The 21136-nt window shown below is 48.8% G+C and overlaps 1 protein-coding gene across 1 annotated transcript in view; it reads right to left on the bottom strand.

Annotated features, from left to right (window-relative positions):
* LOC141174072 (uncharacterized) overlaps positions 1-21136 on the bottom strand; it is a 369120-nt gene that overhangs the window by 276796 nt on the left and 71188 nt on the right. Inside the window, exons 4-6 of the mRNA XM_073658713.1 lie at positions 12153-12279; positions 9574-9829; positions 9306-9352 (exon numbers count right to left, since the gene is read on the bottom strand). Of these exons, the coding sequence (XP_073514814.1) occupies positions 9306-9352; positions 9574-9829; positions 12153-12279 (430 nt within the window). The remainder of the gene's footprint in view (positions 1-9305; positions 9353-9573; positions 9830-12152; positions 12280-21136) is intronic.

A 21136-nucleotide genomic window follows, 5' to 3' on the forward strand; every position in this document is an offset into this window, starting at 1 on the left:
GGAGCCAGTCCACAACTTTTTTTGCTGACTGTTGTATTTAGCTTGGTGAAAGGACTGGCATATAGGGAAACCCTATCTACCCTGCGTGTCATTTCTCACAGGAAGTCCTGTAAAGCTGATTTCACTTGAAATGTGGCCTTTTAGGCTCGTGGAGGCAGAAGTTTTTCACAACCACATGCCTCATGCCGTGTGTCAATACTTGGTCCCCAGCCATCACTATTTCTCCCGGTGTTGTCTCCATCTTCTACAAGCGCGGGTCCCTGAACATTACTGCTGGTACTTTTCTGTGGGAATTTGCTTGCCTTCTACCAGCCTGGAATATTTACAGCAAACTATGGTACGATGCCATGGTATTAGCACTGCCCCCAGTACCACTAGCGAAGCCATCCCCAATTTCCTTCTCAGGAATTTTATTTGGTAGACTGAGTGGCTGCCCAAATACATTTTCTCACAAAGTAGCTGAAGATAGAGTGGCAGTAGGTGCAAGTTTCTCCAGCCTGTTAGATATTAAAGGGTGAACGGCAGCACATTGGATCAGTGGTTAGCACTGAAGACTTGCAGAAATCCCAGCAAAGACAACATATACAAGGACTTTGTATGTTCTCCCCTTGTTTGTGTGTGTTTCCTCCTCAGTAAAAAAGGCAACCATAGAGTGTCCGGGAATCTTTCCACACACTTTACTTAGCCAGGACTGCTTCTTGGCAGGGTTGGATGGTCCCACCAGAGAATCCTCTGGTGTGCCTTGGCTTCTACCTCAGGAGAGTTCATGATAGCGCTAACTTTGCAGCTGCTATGGGGCTCTTGAGCGGGGGAGAAATATTAGCCCTCAGAATCAAATCCTCTGGTGGGCACAATGTTTTTCAATCTGAAACAGCTTCTCAGTGGGAATTGTATTTCACCACAGCCATATTCTTTAGCTCGGTGAAAGGACTGGCATAGAGGGAAACCATATCTACCCCAACTGTCATTTCTCTGTCAGCAGGTTCCGCCCATTGTCATACACAACCATGCCTGGCTGTATGTTCAGCAGTGAGAGCCACAGATCAGGCTGCTGTGTTTAAGCTTTCAACAACTCTGCAGCACTGGGCGGTTTGTCAATTAAGCATTAAGCATGTTATCTTCAGCACAGCCTGTTGCCGCTTGGCCAAGGCCGAGCTGCAGTGCTGCCAGGTTGTGACTGATGTGGTCATTTGGGAGATAAAGGAGGAGGTGCATGAGCTGAACAATGTGATTACATTGTTGTTAAATTGGTGACACTGTTTTTTATACTAAAGAAAGATCTTATAGTTTTGTTTTTGTTCCTTTTTTTTTAAGACAAATGCATTCACCGGGAAATGTAATTTTAACATTTTACAGCCTTATCTGGCATTATGGTGTGTGACACATCATCAGACACATCCTGTTTTATTTATGATGGAGAGACTCTGAATGTCATAAAGCCTATTTTTATAGGGAAATCAGACGGCCCTTACTATTCTTAAAAGGCTAGCAGTCGGCCCTAGCTATTGTTAGAAAGCCATCAGCCGGCTATGCTTTGTTGTTCCCATTATTAACAAGTGGGTGTCCTATGCTGTTATTGCGTATCCAGTGACTGCAAGGGCTGCCAAAAATTTGGACGCAACCCAATACTCCTTTGAAGAGACATAGAGCAGGGTCTCAGTAAAAAAATGTTCCCATTATAAAGGAGCGGGTCTCCTATAGTGGTAATGCACATGCTGTGACTGCAAGGGCTGCCAAAATTTGGAAAAAGCCCCACTAAGAATTTAAAGACACATAGAGCAGGACCACAGTAACAAGGTATGACATGTTCCCATTAGAAAGGAGAGGGTCTGCTATACAGTTATAGGGTATGCAGTGAGTCCAACGGCTGACAATTTTAGGAAAAACCCCACTAAGAATTTAAAGACACACAGAGCAGGGCCACAGTAACAAGGTACGACATGTTCCCATTAGAAAGGAGAGGGTCTGCTATACAGTTATAGGGTATGCACTGAGTCCAATGGCTGACCAACTTTAGTAAAAACACCAGTAAGAATTTAGAAACACATGGAGCAGGGCCACAGTAACAAATGCGACATGTTCCCATTAGAAAGGAGAGAGTCTCCTATACAGTTATAGGGTATGCAGTAAGTCCAACGGCTGACAGTTTTAGAAAAAAAACCTTAGAATTTAAAGACACAAAGAGCAGGGCCACAGTAACAAGGTACGACATGTTCCCATTAGAAAGGAGAGAGTCTGCTATTCAGTTATAGAGGTATGCAGTGAGTCCAACGGTTGACAATTTTAGAAAAGACCCCGCTAAGAATTTAAAGACACACAGAGCAGGGCCACAGTAACAAGGTACGACATGTTACCATTAGAAAGGAGAGAGTCTGCTATACAGTTATGAGGAATGCAGTGAGTCCAGCAGCTGATCAATTTTAGGAAAAACCCCACTAAGAATTTAAAAACACACAGAGCAGGGCCACAGTAACGACAAATTCCCATTAGAAAGGAGAGAGTTTGCTTTAGAGTTTTAGGGTATGCAGTGAGTCCATAAGCTGACCAATTTTAGGAAAAACCCCACTAAGAATTAGAAATGGAGAGAGTCTCCCATAGTGTTGGCCTATGCACTGAATGCAAGGGCTGCCAAAAATTTGGTGGCACTGCAATACCCCTTGGAAGAGACGTGGAGGAGGGCTTCATAAAAAAAAGTTTCCGTTAGAAAGGAGCGGGCCTCCTATACTTGTAGTGCCCATGCACTAAATGTATGGGCTGACAAACATTTACCCCTGGGGGGTATACATGAACATACTGTATAAAAAATTTTTTTTACGGGCATAATAAACACCCTTTATAAAAATTAGGTGCGTGTTGCATCATGGACCATGGTCACCCTGGTGATATGGTGGTGGAGGATGAGGAGAAGGAGGAGGACAAGAGCAAATAGCCAAAATCAGGAAGCATATACCCATGTGTGGCTGTGAAAAGGTGCATGGGGTTACACCTCCCAAGAAAAGACGCTGGATTGGAGTTTATGTTTCGCTGCTATCATTCGGTGGTGTTGAGAAGTCTGGCCCAATCCAGCCCTGGTTCATTTTTATAAGAGTCAGCCTGTCAGCATTTTCAGTTGACAGGCCGATGCGCTTATCAGTTATAATTCCACAAGCGGCACTAAATCCCGCTTTGATAAAAAGCTGGCGGCAGGGCAGGCCAGGACCTCCAAGGCATAGAGAGCCAGTTCATTCCACGTATCCAGCTTGGATTCCCAATAATTATAAGGCACAGCGGAATCACGGAGGACTTTGGTACGGTCGGCAAGCTACTCCCTCAGCATCTTCCCAAACTTTGCACTCTTTGTGAGAGTACCCATGCCTCAGGGCCTGTCCGATGGAAGGGTCTGAGCAAACTCTCCCAGAAATTTGACAGTGTTCCACTGCCTCTGCTGAATTAAAGTTGTGTCTCTCTCCCCCGTACTCCTATGTTGTCCAAAAGAAGTGTGACCTCTGCAGCCAGCGTTTTCAGAAGGGAATTTTTTAATATTTCCGCATCAAGGGCCTTCTGGTACAGCCCCATTTTTGTAGACCTGTCCACCTCAATAATAAGAGATATAAAGTTCTCCTTGTAGCATGGGTCTAGAAGTGTCACCAATCAGTAATGACTGTCACCCAAATTTTGAGAACGCGAGGGTCATGGAAAAGGCAGCGTAACATAAACTCGGCCATGCGTGCCAGACTACTAACAGGCAAGACTTCCGAGTCCTTATCAAGAGGATGACTGACCATGCTCTTCTCCTCCTCCTCCTCCTCTCTGTCCTTTGGCCATCCAAGCTGAACAGACGGTATGACAGCTGTGCAGGTAGTACCGTGTATAGTGCATGAAACTGGCTCCTGTCCTTCCTCCTCCTCTTCCTCATTGTCACCCAATCCACGTTGGGATGAGATGAGGCTTGGCTGTGTGTAATCACCCTGCATGGTTCCTTGCTCCATCTCATCCTGCTCCGCCTACAATGCATCCTCTTTGATTGTGAGCAGAGAGGGTTTCAGAATACAGAGAAGCGGGATGGTGACGCTAATTATGGTGTCATTGCCGCTCACCATCTTGGTGGGGTCCTCAAAGTTTTGGAGGATGGTATATATGTCTGACATCCATGTCCACTCCTGAGGTCTTACGTGTGGAGTCTGAAATGAATACTGATGGCCTTGTTGATGCTGGTACTCAACAACTGCCCTCTTCTGCTCACAAATCCTTTCCAACATCTGCAGTGTAGAGTTCCAACGCGTGGGAACATCACACACCAGTCTGTGAGCCGGAAGCTGCAAATGCTGCTGAAACACGCCAAGTGCGGCGGACGTTGTAGGTGACTTTCTAAAATGGGCACACAGGCGGCTTACTTTAACAAGAAGATTCTGCAGCTCCGGGTAGGATTTGAGAAACCGCTGAACCATGAGGTTAAGCACATGGGCCAGGCATGGTACGTGTGTGAGCTCGCCTCGCCTCAGAGCCGCCACCAGGTTCCGGCCATTGTAACACATGACCATGCCTGGCTGTAGGTTCAGCGGTGTGAGCCACAGATCTGCCTGCTCTTTCAGATCTGTCCACATCTCTTCAGCATTGTGTGTTTTTTCACCTAAGCATATTAGCTGCAGCACAGCCTGTTGCTGCTTGGCCGAGGCAGTGCTTCAGTGCTTCCAGCTTGTGACTGATGTGGTCATTTCGAAGATGGAGGCTGAAGAGGAGGAGGTGGCTGAGGAGGATGAGGTGCAGGAGCTGTAGACCGTGAGGGCAACCCTGATTGATCTAGGGCCCGCAATCCTTGGTGTCGGGAGGACGTGTTCCGTCCCAAGGTCCGACTGGGTCCCGGCTTCCACTATGTTAACCCAGTGTGCCATCAGCGAGATGCACTGTCCCTGCCCACAAGTACTTGTCCATGTGTCCGTGGTTAGGTGGACTTTACCGGTAACTGCGTTGTTGAGATCACAGCTAATGTTTTGTGATACATGCTTGTGTAATGCTGGGATGGCACACCGGGAGATATAGTGGCGGCTGGGGACCGAGTACTGAGGGGCGGCCACCGCCATCAGGTTGCGGAATTCTTCCGTCTCCACGAGCCTAAAAGGCAACATTTAGAGCGCAAGCAATTGTGAAATGTGAGAATTTAGTAGTGTGGCTTGTGGGGCGTTGGCTGCATATTTGTGCTTGCGTTCCAAGGACTGGGGTATGTACAACTGAATGCTGCGCTGGGACAAGGACATGGACGTGCTTCCTGATGCTGCTACTTGAGAGTGTGCAATGACAGGTGCAGGGCAGGAGGCATCTTCGCATGCTCCATGGACAGGGGATTGGCTTGCATGCACAACAGCGGAAGAAGCAGTGGTGCAACATGTAGACACTGTTCCTGGACCCTGGGGTTCTGCCCACAAAGTCAGGTGCTTTGCTGCCATGTGCCTTATCATGCTGGTGGCGGTCAGGCTGGTCGTTTTGCCACCCCTGCTGATGCTGGCCTGGCAGGTGTTGCAAATGGCCTTTTTGGGGTTATCAGCAGAGTCTTTAAAAAACAACCAGACTCGGGAAGACCTAACAGTTGTACTGGCAACTTCCTTCGTGTTGGTGTTACGGGGAACGGTTGCCTGCCTTCTGTCTGCGGCCACCACACTGCTTCTTCCTGCCTGTTGGGGTGCTCTGCCTCCCTCCCTCTGTGTGCTGCTGTCCTTGCTCTGTATGTCCTCCTGCCAGGTTGGATCAGTTACTGTATCATCCACCACCTCGTCTTCCACTTCCGCACCCTGGACCTCCTCCTGACTTTCTGGCAATAGTGTCTCATCATCGTCCACCTCTTGTGACACTTTCCTACCGTCGCCTTCATGTGACCATGGCTGCTCAAATATTTGGACATCGCTACACGCGATCTCCTCTTGCCCCGCTTTAAGTGGACCGGGAGAGAGGCCCGAATCCATAAATGGAAAAGTGAACAGCTCTTCAGAGTGTCCAAGTGTGGGATCACTTGTCTCTGGGTACTCGGCATGGTGGGAGGAAGGAGGATCAGGGTGAGGAACCCTTCTAACCTTATACCCATCTTCCCAGTCCCAGCTTCCCCAGTACATCTAACAGGAGATCTATGGAACGCTCGCTCCATCAGCTACAAACTTTCCTACATGCACGATCTCTTCATCACTAACAAGCTTTCCTTCCTCTGCATCACTGAAACGTGGCTCACCGACACGGCCACTCCTGCTGCACCTTCGTATGGTAGATTCCACCTTTCCCACACCCCCTGACACAATGGCAAGCATGGTGGAGGAGTAGGTTTTCTCCAGTCAGACAACTGCTCCTTCACCCAAATCCCACTGCCACCTTCCATTACTCTCTCTTCTTTTGAAGTGAACTGCGTGCGCATTTACTCCCCCTCCAACCTCCAACTGGCTGTCATTTACCGCCCCCCAGGATCAACCACCACCTTCTTTGACCACTTCAGCACCTGGCTACTTAATTTCCTCTCCGTTGACATCCCCACTATCCTCATCGGTGACTTCAACATCCCTATTGACACTTCCCTCCCAGCTCTTTCTAAGCTTCTATCCCTCACTTCCTCCTTCAGCCTTACTCAGTGGTCTTCCACTGTCACTCACAAAGAAAGCCACACACTGGACCTCATCTTCACCCACCTCTGTATCCTATTTAACCTCTCTAACTCACCTCTCCCTCTTTCTGACCACAACCTACTTACATTCTCTACCCTCTTCTCTCCAGGGCAACACTCCTCACTCCACAAACTTGCACACCTTCACAGAAATCTTAAACACCTTAACCTACACTCACTCTCTGAATCCCTTCTCTCTCTTACAGACATTAGTTCCTTACATGATGCATATGTTGCTGCCACTTTATACAACACCACAACAGCAGCAGCTCTCAATTCGGTCGCCCCCCTTACACATATAAAACAAAACTCACACAATCAACAGACAACCCTGCTGAGCGTATAAGGAAAAGGTCCCACTCCAATGAGCACTTCATCGCATTCAAACAGCCCCTCACTACCTTCAAGTCCACACTCACTGCAGCAAAACACACATACTTCTCATCTCTCATATCCTCCCTGTCTCACAACCCCAAACAACTATTAAACAACTTCAATTCTCTCCTCCATCCCCCAGTGCCTCCACCCTCTCCTCTTATTTCAGCCCAAGACTTTGCCTCATTCTTCAAGCAGAAGATTGACACCATCAGACAAAACTTTTGCCTAAAGTCCCAGAGCCACTCCCCACACGTACTCGACCCTTCTCCTCCAAAACCACCTTCTCCACCATTACGGAAGATCAACTTTCCTCTTTACTCTCCAAATCACACCTCACCTCCTGTGAACTTGACCCAATCCCGTCTCACCTCATCCAAAACTTTACCACTATCTTCATCCCAACCCTAGCCCACCTCTTCAACCTGTCACTAAAAACTGGCATCTTCCCCTCATGCTTCAAACATGCCTCGATCACAGCCATCCTCAAAAAGCCCTCCCTTGACCCATTCTCTCTGACTTGCTATCGCCCCATATCATTTCTCTCCTATGCCTCAAAACTACTGGAACAACACATCCATTCTGAACTGTCCTCCCACCTCTCCTCTTGCTCCCTCTTTGACAGCCTACAATCTGGTTTTTGACCTCACAATTCTACTTAAACTGCACTGACTAAAATCACCAACGGCCTACTAACTGCCAAATCCAAGCAACACTACTCTGTCCTCCTCCCCCTAGACCTGTCATCTGCCTTCGACACAGTGGACCATTCCCTCTTACTACAAACTCTCTCATCTCTCAGCATCACAGACTTGGCCCTATCCTGGATCTCCTCATACCTAACAGACTGGACATTCAATGTCTCCCACTCACAGACCACCTCCTCATCTCGTCCCCTATCTGTCGGTGTCCCCCAAGTTTCAGTTCTAGGACCCCTACTCTTCTCAATCTACACCTTAGACCTGGAACAGCTCATAGAGTCTCATGGCTTTCATTATCACCTCTATGCTAATGACACACAGATCTACCTCTCTGGACTCGATATCTCCTCTCTACTAACCAAAATCCCACAATGTCTGTCCGCTATTTCATCCTTCTTCTCTGCTAGATTTCTAAAACTTAACATGGACAAAACAGAATTCATCATCTTTCCACCACCTCATTCAACCCCCGAACTAACCTATCTATCTACGTCAATGGCTGTCCACTCTCTCCAGTCCCTCAAGCTTGCTGCCTTGGGGTAACCCTGGACTCTGAACTCTCCTTCAAACCACATATCCAAGCTCCTTCCACTTCCTGCCGACCCCAACTCAAAAATATCTCCCGGATCCACACATTCCTCAACCATGAATCTGCAAACACACTAGTGCACGTCCTCATCATCCCCTGCCTTGACTACTGCAACCTCCTGCTCTGTGGCCTCCCTTCCAACACTCTTACACCCCTCCAATCCATCCTAAACTGTCCTCTCTGTCAATCTCTTCACTGGCTCCCCATTACTCAGAGACTCCAGTTCAAAACCCTAACCATGACATACAAAGCCATTCACAACCTGTCTCCTCCATATATCTCTGACCTAGTCTCCCGCTACATACCCGCACGCAACCTCTGATCCTCACTAGATCTCCTTCTCTACTCTCCTCTAATATCCTCCTCCCACAATTGCATACAAGATTTCTCCCGTGCTACCCCCCTACTCTGGAACTCTCTACCCCAACACATCAGACTCTCGTCGGCCATGGAAACCTTCAAAAAGAGCCTGAAGACCCACCTCTTCCGACAAGACTACAACCTGCAGTAAAAGTTAATTTTCCTTTTTTAGGTTTTCCAGGGGTTGCAGCACTCTAATGTAGTGTTCCCCAACTCCATACCTCAAGGTCTACCAACAGGTCATGTTTACAGGATTTTCTTAGCATTGCACAGGTGATGGAATTATTGCCTGTGCAAGTGATGTAATTATCACCTGGGCAATACTAAGGAAATCCTGAAAACATGACCTGTTGGTGGGCCTTGACAGCTGGAGTTGGGAAACACTGCTCCAATGGGACTTGAAGTCGGAGCAGTCATGGCAATACAATGCCACACTGGAGGAGGCTCAAATAGACATATTACAAATTTAAAACTTATTTCTGTGCTAAAACGCAGAATGATGGGCATTGATGGTAATGGAAGTGTAGTGAATTTGGTGAAACTCTTAGAGGCACATTTAGAGTTTTACCTTTGAACCTACGACTTCTGCTATGACTTCAACTATGTAAAATGCTATAAGTAATATATTTAATAAAATTAATATTGAACACTTTGTTTTTACCTTTAGCAGGAGGTCCCACACACTTTAGTTTTCCTTTGTCACAGACACTATAAAATTAAAAAGAAAATCTTATATCCTAATAAGAAATTGTAATCTTTTACTTATAATTTTACTAAATGTAGCTGCAATATGTCTAATACAAATGGTTATGGAACACAATAATTTAGAATAATGGTAGTGCAGAAACACATCATTGATTATAGTTACATACAGATGTGAAGAAATTGTGAGGAGCCTGACATGCATAAATGAAATTTAGAATACTCACCAAATGATTCCATTATCAGTTATGGATTGGCCAGGGAGAATCTCTTTGCCTCTGTAGTAACATGGACAGGAAGAAGCCGGGATACAGATATCAGAACTGTTTCGATAATACCCATGCTTACATGTACATCCAACCAATGGATCAAAATGAACTCTGCAGAGAATGTCAGGTTCACTTAAAGAGCGACAAGTGGGTAGACATGAGCTAATCCTGTAGCTATACACCTGTGTTCTAGGACAGTTTGCTGAATACTTGCCTGCAAATACATATAAAATACAGTTGTTGGAAAAAATAAATAATATCAAAACCTATGTTATGTTATTATGGTGCGAAAAAGTGTTTGCCCCTTTCCTGATTTCTTATTCTTTTGCATGGTTGTCACACTTAAATGTTTCAGATCACAAAACAAATTTAAATATTAGACAAAAATAACACAAGTAAACACAAAATTCATTTTTTAAAAGAAGGTCTTTCTTATTAAGGGATAAAGAAATCCAAACCTACAGGGCCCTATGTGAAAAAGTGATTGGAATCTAAACCTAAAAACTGGTTGGCCAACAATTAGCAGCAACAACTGCAATCAAGCGCTTGCGATAACTGGCAATGAGTATTTTACAATGCTCTGGAGGAATTTTGGCCCATTCATCTTTACAAAATTCAGACACATTGGTAGGTTTCCGAGCATGAACCACCTTTTGAAGGTCATGCCACAGCATCTCAATAGGATTAAGGTCTGGACTTTGAGTAGGTCACTCCAAAGTCTTAATTTTGTTTTTCTTAAGCCATTCAGAAATGAACTTGCTGGTGTGTTTTGGATCATTGCAGCATAACCCAAGTGCGCTTCAGCTTGAGGTCATGAACAGATGGCCGGACATTCTTCAGGATTTTTTGGTAGACAGCAGAATTCTTGGTTTCAATTACCACAGCAAGTCTTCCAGGTGCTGAAGCAGCAAAACGGTCCCAGACCATCATACTATCACCACCATATTTTACTGTTGGTATGATAATACTTTTCTAAAATGCTGTGTTACTTCTACACCAGATGTAATGGAACATACACCTTCCAAAAAGTTTAACCTTTGTCTCGTCAGTCCGCAGAGTATTCTCCCAAAAGTCTCGGCAATCATCAAGATGTTTTCTGGCAAAACTGAGAGAATCCTTTAAGTTTTTTTTTGCTCAGCAGTGGTTTTCATCTTGGAACTCTACCATGCATGCCATGTTTGCCCAGTCTCTTTCTTATGGTGGAGTCATGAACACTGACCTTAAAGGGAATCTGTCACCCCCTGGGAGATATAGAAAAGTAAATCTATACATACCTCTATGGCCAATAGTAGAGGTCTGCTTGCAGTGAAATGGAGTTTTATAAAATCTGTTTTCACATGCTTGGCATGTGCACTGGTCTAACTCATTTCCCGTGCATGCACAATGTGACGCTCACATTAGGAGCGCTTTGTTTCCTCCCAGCCCTGTTTGTCTCTGCACTGTTCCACATTGTTCTGGTGCGCCGGGGAGCCCGCTAAATAAGCAGATAGGTGGGTATTTCTTGGCGTCTGGGGTTCAAGCTCAACTTGCCAATGAGTTGAACTTAGTTCAACTCATTGCATGCATGGGAAAATACTCAGTGCACATGTGCTGACCTAATTTGCCGGCAATACACTGAGTCAGTGTATTGCCAGCAAATGAACAGAGCAGTCACATACAATGTGGCTGTTCTGTTCATAGGATATTCATGGGACCCTCGTTACTTGGACTGTGTCGGAAAGTTAAGGTTGAGGTTGGTTTATCATTTTACTTTTATCATAGGTGATCATGGGCTTCGGGGATTAGGTGTAAGGTGAGTGTATGGTGTTTTTTTATTTTTTTGTAGGGGCGGCGAACATCGGGGACAAGGTGTAAGTGAGCATAAAGTGCATTATTTTTATTTTTTTTTATTCATTTTAACATTTTTTTTTTTACATTCAGCTCAGCACAGCCGCCAGCGGATGGGAGACTACTGCTCCCACCCAGCGGCGCCTGTGCTCGCTGTTTCCTATGGCATGAGGCACCATCTGATGGTGGTAGTAGTACAATCAGCCAGCACCTATGACCTGTGGTAAGCTTTTTGCCGCCGGGTCACTGTCACAGCTGTGGCATCATACTGACACCCATCAGCGCTCTGACCGCGGTAATGATATTACTGCCGATCAGAGTTTGTGTTTCCTGCACTGAAATGCAAATTACAGCGTGGGAAAATAGGTAAATTCCGGTATCCTATTCAAATGAATGGGGTCCTTTTTTGGGTTTGTGGTTAGGGTACTGTTCTGGTACCCAAACCCGAACATTTAAAAAACAGTTCGGTGTTCGACTATATTAGCCGAACCCGAAAAGTCACGGGTTCGCCCATCACTAATTGAGAGTCATTTCTATGGTGAAATTTCTATTCATCATTAGCATAATCTAAAATAAAACAAGGAACACTATTATAATGTTATATTGTATTGGCCACAAATGTCAGCTTGCTGTTTTTCATGTTTTCTCTATATGACATAATTGTCTATAAGTGCATAAAGCCCAAATATACAAACCAATGCCTCACTTACTGCAAACGGTATTTTGCCAGTTGTTTATTATACTCCCTTTTGCTGCACATTTTTTAGTATAAGAAAAGAGGGCAGCGCACATGCAGTCTTCACTGTTATCACAGCTACAGGTGTCCATCAGACAGTTCTGCAAATAAATGATATTTTCATGCAATAAAAATGTTTTATGTGGGTTCCTATCTATACACACAATGTAAGTAATGGAAACAAGAAACCAACATTTAAAAAAATAACATTTTTTTAATTCTCTATTTTTCAGTATTCCTAAAAGAAGATGAGATGACCTTGAAAGGCACAGAACAGTATAGTTGTGTTTAATATATACATCTGGCCGCTGCAAGAGCTTGTAACAGCTGATTGGAGGAGGTGCCAAGCCCCGTACTAGTATGATATTGGTGACCTGAATCATAAATATTATGTTATCGGACAACCCTTTCATTTATTATGTAATATAAAATTCTGTTATAAATAAATATATATTTTTTGTATGGAGATTATTTATCCTAACTGGATACTACTACTACTACTACTAATAATAATAATAGTAATCATTTTGGTTGCCCCAATGGGATATTATTAGTAATAATAATATTATTATTTTTGGCTGCTCCAACCGGATATTAATCCCATTATGTCCAATGACATGGGTAGCCCGTCATGGCCGGGTGTCAGTTCCTGCACCATAACAGGCTATCCTGTAAGCATGCAGTGACAGTTCAGTGCTGACAGCTGTCAGTGACACCTGAGCACCACGAGAAGAGGTGTGGGGACCCATGCCAGAGGTCCATGTGTGTCACCCCAGGCCTGGATGCTACAAACATTAAAGGCTGTGTCTGAGAGCAGGAGGGAGGTTCCCTGGTCAGGGACCATTAGCCAGCAGCACCTCCTGTCCCAGGCCAGTAGGGGGAGCAGGCTGCCCCTATAAAAGCTGGAACTGAGGGCAGGATTAGAGAGACCAGGACCCACTTCTGAAGCATCCAGAAGGGTTCCCAGAGGAAAGGGACAGGTCAGCAGCAGCTGAGGAGTCCGGGAGGCAGAGGAGGAACAGCAAGCCAGGGACAGAGGCAACGAGAGCCGGTCCTGGCTGAGAGAGAACTACACAACCGGACACTGGGGTCCGAGGCTGTCAGGATTGCAAGCCCGGCAGCAGATAACCAACCCGCGAGGGATTTCAGGTCCCTTGGCCTAAGATGCCTGGAGGCTCCGCCACACAGAGGGACTGGTACAGCACGGAGAAGCAACAGGTACCTAAGGCCCGAGTCGCAAGCCATACAGGCATAGTACACGGCCAGCTCAGGGGCGTGGGCTATCACACCACAAAAAGGGGGATAGTCAGCAAGGGCAGAGAGAGAACGGTAGGTCTACCCACTCACCCTGACCAGTGGGGCTCGCCCGAATGCTCTCAGACACCCAGGCCCATTCCTACCCTGTACTCCTGTTGGGTCATTAGTACTACCTACAATAAAGACCCTGGACTGTTTGAAGCAGACTCTGAACCCTTATTACTGCGGCCTGCACCATCACCCCCAGCATCCTATTACACTGCCCTGAGGCTACACTCTTCCCGTGGGGAGTTATCCTATCCCTGTGCTGCATACCAACATCAGCCTCAGCGGTCTGCCTTGCAGCGGCGATCATCCCTGACCGCAATCCACTGGTGGCATAGTCGGACATTCAAAATCCTACAAATAGACTTCCACAGCATTTGGTCTGACCACCCTGAGCCATGGGATCGGGTTGCCACTACTACCCCCCAGCATCGCACAGAAGCCCGGTTCCGAGTGCCCCACGGCCCAGGGGGTGAGTCAGCTTTGGCGTAGTCGGCAGGATTGTGACCAACCCGCCACAAATGGATATTGCGCGCCTGAAAAGACTGTGTGCGTACCTTAAAAAGATATTTCCCGCCATTCGGAGCCGTTTCCCGCCATCTTCAGCCGTTTTCCCGCCATCGGACGCCATCTTCGGGACGCTGCGCGGGAAGAAGAGGGGCGTGGACGTCCAAACCGCGCAAGACCTGAAGCCCCGCCCTAAGCACCGACGCTGCGCAAGGTCCTGGAAGGAGAGAGAGCGACGCTGACGTCACCAGGACGCGACGCAAGGTCCTCGCCCGGAGCAGCACCAGCGGAGCCGCGGCCTACGGAAGAGGATCAACGGAAGGTAGGCCACGATTAACTAGAAGGGAGGAAGATGACGGACGCGGAGGGACCTTCTACCACCAGCGTGGCTGCAGCAGCGGTGATGCCGTTCTCCATGCCCTACATCCCCGGAGCAGCCTGGCTGCCCCAATACTCAGGGGAATCCCATACATTAACTGACTTTAAGGAAAGACTGCACAGTTTATTTAAAGTTTATCCCCTGACAGAAGAAAAGAAAGTGAGCATTCTGACGGGGCAGCTCACCGATGCAGCACAGCAGGAAGTGAAATCATGTTCAGATGAGGAGAAAAGGACTGTAAAGGACATTCTGACCCGGCTGCGGATTACCTTTGATAGCCGTACCTCGGCAGAAATCAAAATGCGGTTCTATGGCTGTAAGCAGCGAGCCCAAGATAGTATCAGAGACTATGCCTTGAACCTGCAAGAATCCCTGGGAGCAATCAAACAAGCTGACCCTGGCAGCGTGCAGGACACCGATAAACTGTTGACTGACCAGTTCATAGAAGGTCTGCTGTCCAGCGCCCACAGGACTCAGCTGTGCCTGATGGCCCTACAGAACTCCGATTTGACTTTTGCACAGTTCAAAGATAGGGCAATCCGGGTGCTCCGAGAACCCGCACAAGGTGGCACTGTAGCTTCCCGGCGCCCTGCCATCACTTACCACCAGGGGGCGGCGCCCTACCCTGCAGACCTTGTGGGGGCTGATGCACAGGCCCTAAATCCATCCCAGCCTGCAAACCAGCACCATCAGGTCCAAGAGCTAACAAAGAGTGTGGCTGCATTGACCAGGACCGTACAATCGTTGCAGGTGGAACCGTCAAGACCAATCAAGCTGGCTTCCAGTCCGGAGGATGACCCATGGCGTCGACAGAGGAGGATCCCGTCGTTCAGAGGGAGGCCCGCCGACCGTTACACTGAGGCTGGACAGCCGATTTGCCGTCGTTGCAGCCAGCCAGGACACATAGCAAGGTACTGTACTTTAAATGGGTCCGACCTGGTGCAGAGGGCCAACCCCCAGGCATAAGATCACCAGGCCCGTCTAATTGGCGCGATAATTACGTGGGGGGACGCCCGGTTTTACCTGTAGTGCTGGACGGTATCCCCATGAGTGCACTGCTGGACATCGGGTCCCAAGTGACTACCATCCCCTACGTACTTTTCAAGCGGTACTGGAGTGACGCTGACATAACCCGCTATCCAGACGATGACTTAAGCATCATCGCCAGCGATGGCCAACCCGTGCCGCAGGTGGGGTTCAGAGAGATGATCATCAAGATTGGTAAGGTTGAACTGCCGGCACAGGGAGTGATCATTGTGGACATTGACCGTCATGAAAGTCACCCTAAAATAACCTTGGGTACTAATGTGATTGAAAACTGTCTTTCAGAAGTAATTGTGATTTTGCAGAAGGTGGCGATGAATGCGAGCTCCAGCCAACAGAGGGTCTTCCAGAAAGACCTGTTCCCCATTGCCATGCTACCCAAAAGCGAAATGATGATCTGGTGTCGGACTGCAATCGTGTTAAGAGGGAGAGACTACCAAGCCATGGTAGAACCCGTGTACTCAGACAGCAGGCCCACCATTTTGACAGCCCAGAGGATGCTTGATGTCCGCCATGGAAGGGTGCCTGTCCGGATCTTAAACATCGGGGAAAGGGAGGTACAGTTGCCCTGGTACGCTACACTAGCCAAATTGTTTGCCGTCGAACACAATGATATCAGGGTCGTGGAACCCTTGCCTCCATCTCCCCCGGTGGAGAGTAATGGCTCCCAGAAACACAAGGAAGACTGGTGCCAGAAACTCCATGTGGGTGCTGACTCCACTCCCCTGCACCAAAAACAAGGAGTCTACCGGGTGGTTTAGGAGTACGAGAGAATTTTTAGTAAGCACCCGCTAGACTTCAGCTGAGTAAAGGGAGTAGAACATCACATTCCCAGGGGGAGCCACCCACCAATAAAAGAGAGACACAGACCTGTACCTCCTGCACATTATCAGAACGCAAAGGGCATGCTGAGAGAAATGAAAGAAGCTGGGGTCATTAGAGATAGCTGTAGCCCCTGGGCAGCTCCCTTAGTTTTGGTAAAAAAGAAAGACGGTACCATGAGAATGTGCGTGGACTATAGGAAGATCAATCGTATCACCCATAAAGACACATACCCGTTACCTAGGATAGAGGAGTCTTTAGCCGCACTAAAATCAGCTAACTTCTTCTCTACTTTGGATCTTACTAGCGGGTACTGGCAGGTTCCTGTGGCAGAGGCTGACAAGGAGAAGACCGCCTTCACCACCCCGATGGGATTAAGCGAGTTCAATTGTATGCCCTTCGGGCTCTGCAACGCACAAGGGGTCTTCCAGAGGCTGATGGAATGCTGTCTAGGGCACCGAACCATCGACACGGTCCTACTCTTCCTGGACGACGTGATTGTCTATTCGAAGACTTACGAGGACCATCTAAAGCACCTGGCCGAGGTGTTCGAAGCCCTGGCAGGCTATGGCCTGAAGGTGAAACCCTCAAAGTGTCACCTGTTGAAGCCGAAGGTCCAGTACCTAGGACAAGTGGTGAGTGCAGAGGGAGTAGCCCCCGACCCCGATAAAGTTACAGCCATCAAGAGCTGGCCAAGCCCCTCTAACATCAAAGAAGTGAGGCAATTCCTCGGGTTGGTTGGCTACTACCGAAGGTTCATCCCCGGGTTCACAAAGATGGTAGCTCCAATGCAGGACCTCCTGATAGGCCAGTCTAAATCCAGAAGTCACAAGCCACCATGCAAGTGGGACAAGCCGAAAGAGGAGTCCTTCCGCCAGTTGAAGATGGCCCTCACGGGGGATGAGATCCTGGCCTACCCCGATTATGGCCAGCCTTTTATCCTCCACACAGATGCCAGTAATGTGGGGCTGGGAACTGTACTGTCACAGAACCAACAAGGCAGAGAAAGGGTGATAGCATACGCTAGCCGGAAGCTGAGGCCCACTGAAAGAAACCCGGAGAATTACAGCTCCTTCAAGCTAGAATTCTTGGCAGTGGTGTGGGCCATCACAGAACGGTTTAAGCATTACCTGGCCTCCGCAAAGTTCACCGTGTACACGGACAACAACCCGTTGACACACCTGGGCAATGCAAGACTAGGTGCCCTAGAACAGCGGTGGATGGCCCGGCTATCCAATTATGACTTCACAATCAAATACCAGGCAGGCAGAACCAACGCCAGTGCAGACACCCTATCAAGAATGCCCCACCTACCTGAAGGAGAAGAAGACTCGGAAGAGCTGGAGGAAGTAGAGCTCCCTGCGTTCCACCGGTATGGGGCCACTCAATATTCTCACCGTGTAAGAGACAAAGACCTGACCACCGTCATGTTCAACCCCTTAACCCACCACGGCTGGGCTGAAACGCAAGATAGTGACCCCGCAATTTGCCTGGTGAAAGACCTGTTAACCCAGGCAGACGCTAGCCCTGGCCCGGACGCTCCAGAGGAAGCCAAGCAGTTATGGAAGGAGAAAAGCAGGCTATTCCTCTACGAAGGTAAGCTGTGCAAAAGGCTTGTCAACCACCGGACGCACGAGCTGACCTGGCAGGTAGTGGTCCCAAGGCGAGATGCAGCAATGGTCCTGGAGGCCTACCATGACAGAGCGGGACACTTTGGGTGGAAGAAACTGGAGTTACTACTGAGAGAGCGGTTCTACTGGGTCGGTATGAGAAGGGCCATAGAGAAGTGGAGCAGGGACTGCGGCCCATGTCACCTCAGAAGGAAGGACCGCACCAGCCAGAAGACACCCTTGAGGCCCATCATCACCAGGCAGCCTCTTGAGCTAGTAGCTCTGGACCATGTGAAGTTGGCTCCAAGCCGGTCGGGCTACGTCTATGCTCTGACAATTGTGGACCATTACTCCCGGTTCCTGGTGGTGGTTCATGTTAAAGACCTGACAGCCCAAACAGCGGCCAGAGGCTTCCAGCAACACTTCTGCCGTCCACATGGGTATCCGGAACAGGTCTCGACAGATCAAGGTCCAGCGTTTGAGGCTGAAGTATTCCAGGAGTTCTGCAACCTCTACAGCTGTAGGAAGATTCGGACAACGCCTTACCACCCGCAAACCAACGGGCTGTGTGAGAAAATGAACAATATCGTCATTGATCTCCTCAAGGCGTTGCCCCTGGAAGAACGCAGCCTGTGGCCGGAGAAGCTGCCAGACCTGATTGACTTGTACAACCACATCCCGGTGAATGCTACAAATTGCACCCCGGCTTACCTGATGCGAGCGAGACCAGGTAAGCTGCCGATAGACCTGGAGATGGGAGTCCTGACACCCGAGGACACCTCCCCAGACGCGGACAGGGATACGGAACTGCGGCTACAGTACAAGAAGGTACAGGAGAGTGTGGAGAGGAGTCTGGCTCAAGCGAGAGAAAAGCAAGAGAGGCTCTTCAACCAACACACCCCTGCTGGTCCCCTGGAACCTAGAGAGCAGGTCCTGAAGCGGAAGAGAAGGCTTCACAAGCTGGATGACCAGTGGGAGAGAGACCCGTACACAGTACTGCAGTCTGACCACAACAACCCGAAGGTATGTGTGATCACCAAGGATGGAGGAGAAACAACAAGCACCGTCTCCAGAGACCACCTAAAACGGTGCCCCGAGCAACTACAGAGTCCAAGTGAAGATCAAGATGACCTAGAACACACAGAGGACAAGGAAGAAATGATCAGCACTGTTCTTGGAGAGTTCCCCCGGACCTGGACTCGAATAAATGACGCGATAGTCGTACCCGTCCTACACTTCCTTCAGCCAACCCAGCAGGAGCCTACAGGAGAGCAGGAAGAACAAGAAGAACAAGCAGCCCCGAGGCAGAAGAACCCATGTCAGCAGCCCTGGAGAGTCAACCCTCTGCTGACAGTGAGCCTGCCATGCCTGTGAACCCAGCTGGTAGCTGTACCCTTAATGAGAGTGGGGAAAGCCAGGTTAGACCACCACCAGACAGTGGGTTATGCAGGTCAACCCGGAGCACTAGGGGTCAAGTACCAGCTTGCTGGAAGATCTAAATGCACAATGTATATATTTAATGTTTTATGTTTGTTACCCTGGTTATTAATACTGTTTTTCCAGTTTTCTAGATACAATGGACTGACAGGTTATGGACAGTGAATAACCGGAACTACCATGTAGATAGTTGCACCTGGTGCCCTCTTGTAAAGTTGGCCACAGAAGAAAAACCTGTCCGGCGTGGCCCCCTTGTGGCCCAAAGTAGGTAGCTCAGCCTTGTCGCCACGCCCAAGGCCAGGAACTTGGGGTTTATGGAGACAGGTCCCCACATCGCTCAAAAACTTCGCCTTATTGGGTGAAATGGACACCCGGTCACCGATCATACTGTGACCCTCTTCTTTTCTTGGTGAAATGGACACCCGGTCACAGACCACACTGTGACCTAAAGAACTCAATATGTGATGTTGTTTGTTATTTCTTCCCATGTTGTGTTTATGGTCATGCATTTATACCCTGTATTTGTGTTTTATGTTCAGTCCCGGAGTACTAAAATTTACTAGGGGGGAATGTGTCACCCCAGGCCTGGATGCCACAAACATTAAAGGCTGTGTCTGAGAGCAGGAGGGACGTTCCCTGGTCAGGGACCATTAGCATGTAGCACCTCCTGTCCAAGGCCAGTAGGGGGCGCAGGCTGCCCCTATAAAAGCTGGAACTGAGGGCAGGGTTAGAGAGACCAGGACCCACTTCTGAAGCATCCAGAAGGGTTCCCAGAGGAAAGGGACAGGTCAGCAGCAGCTGAGGAGTCCGGGAGGCAGAGGAGGAACAGCAAGCCAGGGACAGAGGCGACAAGAGCCGATCCTGGCTGAGAGAGAACTACACAACCGAACACTGGGGTCCGAGGCTGTCAGGGTTGCAAGCCCGGCAGCAGATAACCAACCCGTGAGGGATTTCAGGTCCCTTGGCCTAAGAAGCTGGAGGCTCCGCCACACAGAGGGACCGGTACAGCACGGAGAAGCAACAGGTACCTAAGGCCCGAGTCGCAAGCCATACAGGCGTAGTACACGGCCAGCTCAGGGACGTGGGCTATCACACCACAAAAAGGGGGATAGTCAGCAAGGGCAGAGAGAGAACGGTAGGCCTACCCACTCACCCTGACCAGTGGGGCTCGCCCGAATGCTCTCAGACACCCAGGCCCATTCCTACCCTGTACTCCTGTTGGGTCATTAGTACTACCTACAATAAAGACCATGGACTGTTTGAAGCAGACTCTGAACCCTTATTACTGCGGCCTGCACCATCACCCCCAGCATCCTATTACACTGCCCTGAGGCTACACTCTTCCCGTGGGGAGTTATCCTATCCCTGTGCTGCATACCAACATCAGCCTCAGCGGTCTGCCTTGCAGCGGCGGTCATCCCTGACCGCAATCCACTGGTGGCATAGTCGGACATTCAAAACCCTACAAATAGACTGCCACAGCATTTGGTCTGACCACCCTGAGCCACGGGATCGGGTTGCCACTACTACCCCCCAGCATCGCACAGAAGCCCGGTTCCGAGTGCCCCACGGCCCAGGGGCGAGTCACATGCACCCAGATCACTGTGGTCAGTCAGTCAATCTGACTGACCAATCACAGCATGATGGCGCCGGAGATGCTGAAATATCAGCACCTCCAGCCCAATCAGAGCAGGAGCACAGCACTGCCAGTGGCTGAGCTCCTGCACAAAACAGCCAGGAGCAGTGTCTGCGCCTCCCCTGGCTGTTAACCAACTAATTGCTGCAATCACAACATTCAGGAGCAAGGCAGAGGGACGGGAGCTCCCTCTACCTTCAGATTGGCGCCCCCGCGACATC

Source organism: Phyllobates terribilis, unplaced genomic scaffold (assembly GCF_046119375.1).
Source record: "Phyllobates terribilis strain yellow unplaced genomic scaffold, ASM4611937v1 Scaffold_13__5_contigs__length_258822181, whole genome shotgun sequence".
NCBI lineage: Eukaryota > Metazoa > Chordata > Amphibia > Anura > Dendrobatidae > Phyllobates > Phyllobates terribilis.